This window comes from Glossina fuscipes, unplaced genomic scaffold, assembly GCF_014805625.2.
Source record: "Glossina fuscipes isolate IAEA_lab_2018 unplaced genomic scaffold, Yale_Gfus_2 121, whole genome shotgun sequence".
Lineage (NCBI taxonomy): Eukaryota > Metazoa > Arthropoda > Insecta > Diptera > Glossinidae > Glossina > Glossina fuscipes.
The window spans coordinates 97240-106884 of NW_023998464.1; the positions used below are offsets into that span (position 1 = coordinate 97240).

At 33.7% G+C, this 9645-nt stretch overlaps 1 protein-coding gene across 1 annotated transcript; it reads left to right on the forward strand.

Moving 5' to 3' along the window:
• The first annotated feature begins 8752 nt into the window (after positions 1-8752).
• LOC119640482 (alpha-endosulfine-like) lies at positions 8753-9121 on the forward strand. Its single transcript, XM_038038569.1, has one exon. The coding sequence runs from the start codon at positions 8753-8755 to the stop codon at positions 9119-9121; it is 369 nt and encodes a 122-aa protein (XP_037894497.1).
• The last annotated feature ends 524 nt before the right edge of the window (positions 9122-9645 follow it).

Sequence of the window (9645 nt, forward strand, 5' to 3'; positions counted from 1 at the left end):
ACTTTTATTGCATACAAATAAATTTAAAATCTTTGAATAAAACTGAAACAAACTAATTGATACGCAAAACCATCCTGAAGGTACTAAAATCCTTTATTCCTAGAAAAAACCACAAAACACGTATAGTTAAGTGTAATAGTAGCCTTTCACACATACTTATTATGGATTCAGCATTTCAGACCGAATACAACGTCTTTGATGCCTAACTTTCCTTTTTCGAGTATAATGGGAATGTTCTTCGTAACGCCTCAAAATGACGTAATGAACAAAATTTATCGCTTTTTCAAAATATTTTTTTAGGAAATTTTCAACGATATCCCGTCACTTTCACATTTTTTTTTTTTTTTTTATGACCAAGCACTTGCGAATGTCGCGTAGGCGCAGGTGATGGTGGTCAGGAAAGGGCATAGGTAGCGAAAGATGTAAGGAAGGAGTATTGTTTATGTATGTTCAACAGTGAAAACATCAGGAACCGAGGGAAGAAGCGCTGCCGGTAGGTAGCGTGAATAAAAAATGGCGAGTCGCGGTAGTATATCGTACGATATACAGGTAATTCCATGACGAGTGGATGAGAATGCTGAGAAAGCGTTGTGATCCTGCTAAAGGATATAATTGGTGGACCACTTTCTCTTTTCACATCTGTATGCTGTTGATGGACTCCAAGTAAAGTTTGGATGCTCCCTCTCATTCATCTGAGTTATGCTCTCATTTTGGCCGGGTATAGACGGCGTAAATGGTACGAATATCAATGGCAATGAATTATTTTTTGTGCCGCTTTAAAAACCCTAAACCCTTGGTTGCGTCTCGGTGTTTTTCCGCACTTCGAAGCCGTATTCTGCCCAACGAACATCGTGTGGTATTCTGATGCGCAGAACATCACGAGTTTTTCACATTGATATCATGGATAGAGAGGGGGTTGTTCATCATTCGTTTGTGCGTTAGGAGATAGCTCAGAAAGGGGCTTTAAAAAAAAAAAGCTTTAATATGTTCTTTCAAAGAGCAATTTACAGCCAAACACAATACAATCTCTCACAATCAAATATTGTCGGCTGCAATTAACTTGCGACGCCATTGGCATTCTCCAGGCAGCATACTAAAAATCTCTTGTTGCCCAAAGCTGCACAGTTCTAAATATTTTCCACTGGGGCGAATTCAATTTCTTCCGTGTCCTAATACATATATATTCTCGTTCGTGATCGATTCAGCCCTTTTTGGCTATTTTCTATTGATCCTAGCAACTCACCCAGCAAACCAATGGTGCTTTTATTTTCTGCATAAAAATATTCGTAAATCCAGCGTATAATTAATTGATAATTACTTTGACTGTTTTCTTTTGAAAAAAAAATAAATAAAAATAAGATTAATTTGAAAACAAAATAATTAATTGTGATTCAAAAAAATATCTGAGATTGTTGAAAGTGAATCTACGTAAATAGCAACAACAAAAGCGCAGATGTAAAGTGCTAGCGCTTCGAATACTTGGAGAATAGTTAAGCAACAATAATAACAACATCAGTTCTTTAACAAGGAGTCTCATAATGATAATGAAAAGAAAAACATGTGTAGTGGCGCAGCTAATGAATAAAACATTGGAACATACCACGACATCAACATCAAGAACAACAACAAGAATTTCTTAACAATAACAAGAATCGGTAGCTATAGTGATAACAACTTTATAAATAAATAGCTATAACAAAAGCAGTACAAACAGCCATAACGCCAGCAACAATAGTAGCAGCATCAACATCAACTACAGGTAAACCTGTTTTCGTGCGGTTGAGTAAAACCGCAAAAAAAATGTTCAAAAATTTCATAAATAGCTACAATTAAATCATTTTTCATAATAATTTTCAAAAAATTTTGCTTTATGCGGCTGAGCGGAGGAGGCGCATAAAAAGTCTCGCTTAGAAAATATGTCAAAACTGTACGAAGTAGCGAGCAAGTGTATTCTAAGCAAAATAAATAATTAACGAAAAATTTAAAAAGGTTTCTCTCTCTCACTTTAAACATGGAGATGTTTTCAAACTCGTCTTGGCGTAGCACAAGAAATACATATTCTTTCTCCTCGTACTGCAGGTTCACGCACACCATAAGAAAAAGTTGCACAAAGAAAATCGCACAAACAAAATAAGTCGCATAAAAGCAAGTGCATAAAAAGATAGCACGCGAAAAACAGATTTAATTGCATAGCAATAACTAAGTACTCTCTATAAACACAATAGCAGTAAAAAAGCACAATTTCGGTAGCATTTATTGTAACGAACACAATACTAACGGAGGCAACAGCCAATAGCAGTAGCATCAATAATCATATATATGTTCATCTGATGCATAAACTTTTCCAAATGATTATCTTAAAGATATGATTCTGTGCTATTAGCCTACAATGTGTACCTCAATGATGGATTATCTCCACCCTGGTGGGATGTGCATGTACTGATTGGGTAGATTTATTTTAGCCTGGTCTTGTGAGCGTACTACTGATCGCAAGAGTTTTAAATTCGCGGAAAGAGTTGTTGCTGGGTTGGGCCACTCGACCAAGGCCATCTAAAGCATTATTTCGTTTGCAATAATTCAGATTTAAATTACTTAAATTATTAATTTATTCTTGTTTTTTTCACTTTGTTACAATTACTACCTGAATTACTCAGGATTGGCTCTTTGCAACCATTTTTGAAGTACTTTGAAAAGTATTTATTTAGGAGCCCGGTGGGTATAAGCAGTCGCTTCACCGTGCAATAGATAGATGATAATTCCCTCATGTGCAATAAAGCTTAAGAAGTTAAATATCATCACCCTCGTTAAACTCTTTGCTAATGTATATGTATTGTGAATTAACAAATTACTTTATATATATATATGTATATATATATATATATATATATGTGAAATGCAGGGGAATTGTCATTTGAATAATATTCTCATTAAGTTATTTAATGACCGTAGGAGAAAAAAGGACTCAACTTTTCACTTAAACGTTTCGAGTCGTTTTTGTTTTTTTTTTTCCTATTCTGTTTCTGTTTGCCTCCATAATAACAATCACATAAGAATGACAATAGTAACGTTCAGACAAATAAAAAACACGAGCAGATACTTGCATTTGCATATTGTGTAATAAACATAAATGTATAACTGCTGAAGGTAAATAAAAAACATTTGACTGGCGACGACAAACGATATAAATAGCAAAACTCCCATTTGCTGTACTAGTTAAGTTTTGTTTAGAGCTATTTATCTGCAAGGCGGTATCAATGTTTGCTTGCATTCAGTTTATTTGCAATCTAAAAGTTTATGTTTGCCTCCATGTGCATGGTTTTTAAATTTTGTTAGTGACAATAAAGACAAAGAAAGAATAAAACCCAAGAGAATGGCTTCCGCGCTTTGCATTAAGCATTAAGTGTTTTCATATTTGTTATTCTTATTGTGATGCGCTTTATCCACATGCACGTCACACAATATTCGCTTCTCTTTTCTTTTAAATTAAAGATTTTCCTAATTTAAATTTTAATATACAAGTCGAGTATGCATAATTAGCTTATAACCTCTTGGGATACTTACTTACTTAATGTTTATCGCTTTTAGAACTAAAAAAAGCAATTTATGTCTTGAGCTTTGCGAAAATATCTCTGCAATATTCAGCTGCGTCACGTGACATAAATTCATCATCAAGATAACCTACGCAATTAATGATAGTCGTTGTTGGTTGATCCATGGTTGTACATCAAATTAATGCGAAAGTAAATATTCTGTGCAGCATGTGGGGGATTCAACGTGACGCAAAAACTTTCTAAGAATGCAATTTAATAAATTCACTCTTAGTATATATTCAAATTAAATGAAAGCCACGCTGCTAAGCAACCCTGGTAACCATGCGGCCGGTAAGTGTATACATTGGTACATATGCTAAGACCTGTATACAAGCAAGCAAGATTACGACTTGAGTTAGTAGATGCCTTGAGTGTCGACAACAAAACAGAATAACGTCATCAGCTGAGACAAGAAATTATTTTTGCCTGCCAAAGATATTTCCTTAGAGCCTGTTACTTATTCAGCTTGCAATCGATTCATTTTTGCTCAACATAACTGCTCTGCAAAGCTGAAATAACAATCAAACTATGTGCAAATTACGCAGATGCATACTTTTAATAAGATAAAAATCGGAGAATGTCCGTCGGAAAATCCAAAGATCGCGAACGCGGCATTTTATAATCGAACTAGTATCCTTAGGATGCAAAAACTGGCACTTTACAAACGACCAACTTTCATTTAAATATTGCATTGCATACAAAAATTATTAATAAATTTGTGTGTTTAAGACTTTAACCATATGAAAAAAAAAAACTCCAAACAAGCTACACTATTAAAGACCTTCAAACTGGGTTATTGCGTGTCCTATTTGAGTATTAAATGTTTTGTTGTTAGTCGGTTCGAACAAAAAATATGTGTTTTAATCCTAGATAATCTTTGCAATACAAATATCATCTTTCAAGTATCGAATGTAATGACTGTAACGTAATAATTAGTGTTGGAAACGTAAAGTTTCGGGAATGAAAGTATAATTAAATATTTTACTCTGAAATCTGAAGCCAGTGGTGAGAGAACATTTAGCCATATGTGAATAATGAGGCGATTTCCTGGCTTAAAATTTATTATCAATTTAATCACCTCTTAGCCAACATACCGGCATTTTACACCCTACATGTCTGTATGTACGAAACACCCAGAGTTCATTTGAGAGAGTTCCCCCTTTTATTATACCGATCGATTCGGCAACAATTTCTGGATAGATTCAAGTTTATTTCTGCGTTTGTTGGTCTATCTGTATGTCTAGCTGTCTGTAGATCTACCGTTTCATATGTCCCTCCGCTTGTATATCCGTCTATCCGTGGGTCCATCTGATGTATATCCCTATAATTTGCTTTCGACTAAAATCTACAGGTTCTTGAAATTTTCAAAAACTGTTGACCGACTTTGCCACACTGATCCGTTTTGAAATAGGTAGTCAAAACTGTTCCTACGGAAAATGGCTCAAAATCGCCTAACTTTTAATAATTTTTGATTACAATTGACCCACGTTTGTAATTTGACATGAAAATGCAACCTATTTTTTACTTTATAATGAAAATAGATAAGGAATAATAATGTCTTTGATAAAAGGACTAAATTCCCTCCAGCTCATGTCTTGAGCTCCACTCTCTCTCTCTCTCTTTCTCATCGGAGGGTACACCTTTAAAAGAACAAACGGAGTGGTGGAGAGTATTTAACGGCCGGCCGTACGCGAGTGTAACCTTTTTACCCGCTATTAATGAAATTACCTTAAGCGATGTATACCTTATTATGTCAATATTAAATTTTTACACTCAAGTTTAAGTTTTCTCTTAAGCTCAGTTGATTATCACCTTTTTGGTTGAATATGATGGCATTGAACTTTTACTGCTTTTGAAAAATCTGTGCACACATTCAGTTTAATAGACATCCACATCGCAGTTGTTGGAAAATAAGCAGCGCAAGTAATCATAAAATTGCTTTTCAGGTATAGCAATCGAAATCGAAATCTGCTGCTCGTCTTTCATCTACGAGAAGAGAATTTTATTGATACAATTTCCCGTTTTTTTTTATCTTTAATCTCATTTCCTACTATATTATTGGTTTATATGCTTTCCTTTTCTTCTAATCAGCTTTATTTTTTGCATGATATGCACTTTAATATATTCTTAATGCGACAGTGAACTGGAACAAATCTTTCTCAATTTATTGTGCTTACATGCTCTGCATGCCTGTTTATATTTATAAGAGCTACACAAAATAATTTATATTAGTTTGGGGAAAAAGAAATCCATTATTGTTTCGGTAGATGGCTGTAGTCATAGATTTCTCGTAAAGTATCGATCAAACAATTTCCGATACTGTACATTTACATACCGTACATTTCGCAGTAAAAAAATTCTTTTGCTGTTTTTTGTTTGGTGCATTCAGCTGTGAGTTACAGCGTGTTAAAAATGGAAGTGAACAAAGAGAAAATTCGGTACATTTTACCGAAGCATGAAGTTCATATAAAAATAATGGATTTCTTTTTCCCCAAACTAATATAAATTTTACTAGATATTCTCAAAATTGGAAAATGTGTTCGTTTTGTATTCATAAGGTTTCAATCTGTTTTCATATACGGTCCAAATTTGATGATAAAGAAGCATGAAAAAGTTAGGTTTTTTCAAAAGACATTGCCACGTTCTCATGTACGGGAATATAGAAGGGAAGATCATGTGATCTGATTATAATAGAACTTTTTATTTAACTTCCGAAATGCTAAAGGACATCAAGGAAAATATTTGAAGCAAAATTTATAAAATTTTCCTATTGTATTATGTCAAAAGATTAGGTACAGCACGTATACAGCTTTCTATGTTAATAAAGAAATAAACGAAAAAAAAAGTAAACAAAAATGAAATATTAAACGAGTTTGAAATTCCACATTAATCTTATCTTTGTCTTTACGTTTCCTACAGTATGTATAATTCCCGTCATTCGAGAAGCATGAGTGTGATCGTTCCACTTTTGTAGATTTTTATCACTGTATACGTGATAGTGTACGAGCAACGAACAAAAAATTCCAATTATTTTTGTTTTTGAAATATGTGATGTTCTTGCTGAAGGTTGTGCTGTAGGCAAATCCTTTGGCCGATTTCGTCCATTTTCAATACTAGCTTGGTTGCAAAAACTTTCAAACTCTCTGCCAAATTTGAAGTTGATTTCTTGATTTTTGCGATCAAGAGAAAGTCAATAACGTCCATCAGAGAGACATGATAAAATCGATTCAGATATTCCTGCTGATTAAGACTATGTGCACTTAATATGGTCTCGTTTACACTTTGTATGGTTTCGTTTTCTGTGGTGCAAAAGTTATGACAAAAAGAGCACGCGAGTCCTTCAGGGTTGTATTATATATACAGGCGCTACTAAAGGTGCACGTAAAGTGATCGATAGAGCAGCGCGTGGGAGCACACTTCGTTTCTTACAAAAATCAAGGTGACGGCTTAGCTAAGAATTTTCCAAATTGTTATTCTTTGGCAAATTGACGCACTTTTTTAGAAATAGGCATATACCGCCATATATATACATTATAGGTATAAAAAGTCAGTAGTTCTAGTGTTGGGAAAAAGAAAATTGTTGGCAAATATTTTTACATATTTACAAATTTCATAAACGTACACGGATATTTTACATAGATATGGGTATTTACATAATTCTCGTTTCGTTAAATGTGACCAATCGCTCAGCCGTTCTTCGCTATAAGCGCAACATGTTGTTATCGAAAAGAAGTGAGGATGTATGGAAATAGTCGGTAAGAGTAATGCATGCGCCTCCTCTCACTGAGCACTTATTATAGCTTACAATCGAGTCAATCAAGTGAGATTTTAGACATGAATATACAAAAGTATATGTAATTTATATATCTACACTATATATATATAAAATTTATACAAAACGTAGAAAGGGATTAAGTCAATAAATTTTAAAAGTAACAAAATTGTTTTTGTTATACTCTTTATAGTATTCAAATAAGGAATTCGACAAAAATCATACGGAATGAGGATTTCCAGTTGCGCTTCCCTCTCTCAAAGCTATTATTGCTTTCATTTTCACTGTAAAGAAAATACTAATCTTTCTCTTATAGAGAAAAGTAAATTCACAAAATAAGTTACGAATCTAAGTTTTTACCTTTTTTTTTGTTTTTTATTTATCCATTTTTCAAGTAACGTAAGTTTTCCTCCGCCTTTTTCAAATTTTCCTTCGATGATTTTTTCATATTTTCCATAAATTTCCCGTTTTCCTTCATTCCTCTTTCTACAATAACACATTTTTCGTTTATTTTGACATAATCGTTTTTATGGATAAATCAAAAACTTGGTATTATTTATAAATTGCGCATAAGTTATGCAGAAATCAAGAAATAGTACATAAATTTAATTCAATTCTTTATACAAATGCACTTATATATGCGCTGAAGCATTATTTCAACATCATCAAAGTCATCTATGAAAAGGAGAAACCTCTCAAACCGTAATAGTTTCAAACAGTGAACAACATTAGCATCTCATTTTATTTAGGGAATAAAAAAGAAAATTATAAATAAAATGGTGACAAACGCACACGTTTGTGTGACCTCCTGCAGTGGTGAATAAAAAAAAACAAGAGTAAAAACGCTATAGTGGACCACGGTTCACCCTTGAATATCCTACACCATCGTATAATTATTCATATAATGACATTTCGCAATAAGGTGCCATGCGGGAAGCGGTTGAAAATTTGGTCCGATCGGTGACATTTTCAATATCGTTAGTTCTTGGACTAAAAGACCTCAGTGTACCAAGTTTCATCAAAATACGTAAAAAATTATAGTCTACAGAGTGAATCCAAGGAAATGCGACGGACGGGCAAGTTCAGGATCACTTTCTGAACCGAACGCTATATTAATAGGCGGGCCAATCTCAAGTACTTCTGGGTTTTGCATACATTCGCACAAACTTAATACGCTAAATATACAATGTAAAAAACTCTTTACGATATATGTGATATAATAGCACTCACAAGATCACAAAATATGTAGAATTTTCAAAATGTGTTCTCTTTTCTTAAAATTTCAAAATAATTTGAAATCTTGGGTAACAATTTGAAAAAAGAAAAATTCTACATAAACTTTATTTCTGGCTTTGTGTGATTTTTTCTGATTTTCTTCCTTCCAACAGCAATGAATTTCTCCAAAGACAATGGTAACAATCAAATTGTAACAAATAATGAAGCATCGCAGGAGTGCATCACTTCCTACGAACTGGAAAAGAGAGAAGAGGAGAAACTGAAAGCAAAATATCCGATATTGAGAAACTCCAACGTTAATAACATAATGGTGATGAAACGTTTGCACAAAGGGCAGAAATATTTTGATTCTGGAGATTACCAAATGGCTAAGCAAAAAGGTCGCGACATCTCACAACTTTTACCTAACATAGTTACCGGTGATATTATTCCAACCATTGAGAACTTGCGAGTTCGTAAAAGCTCTATAATACAGGGAAAATGTTTCGTCAAGCAGTACAAGAAACCTGAAACTCCAAGCTAACTTCTATTTAACTATTCAACGACTGCAATTGCACTCGCGGACATGATTGAGTTTGTATTTTTGGGAAAGAAGAACACGCAGGTTCATACAATCTTTTTAAACACTTCGGATGTTTGCTAAATTTTCCAATTTCTACCAATTTCCCTCACGCGCTTTATATATTTTTATATAGAGTTATTGCTCCTTATATTTTGATCAAATTTTTGTTGAAACAAATAGACTCCCAAGTAAAATCCTTTTGAATGTTAAAACTAAGCAATTTTTACTATACAAAAAAAATCAAGTTTATTTGCTTAAAACGAAATGGAATCATTGTTTATATTACAAGGTTCCAATGAATTTGTTTAAATTTAAGCGAGCTTCAGAAATTAGTAGAAGCAGTTGGCAGTTTTTATCACATCACAGACAAGAGAGTTACAGTAGGCTTTCAACATTTCAGGTTTTTTTTTACATAATCAATTGCTTAGAGGAAATAGAGAGGTGGTGGGCGCAGCCTAGCGCAGCCCATTAAAGCTCGGCATTGC

Excerpts from the sequence above, each read along its gene's own strand:
- LOC119640482 (XM_038038569.1), top strand. The coding sequence starts at position 8,753 with ATGAATTTCTCCAAAGACAATGGTAACAATCAAATTGTAACAAATAAT.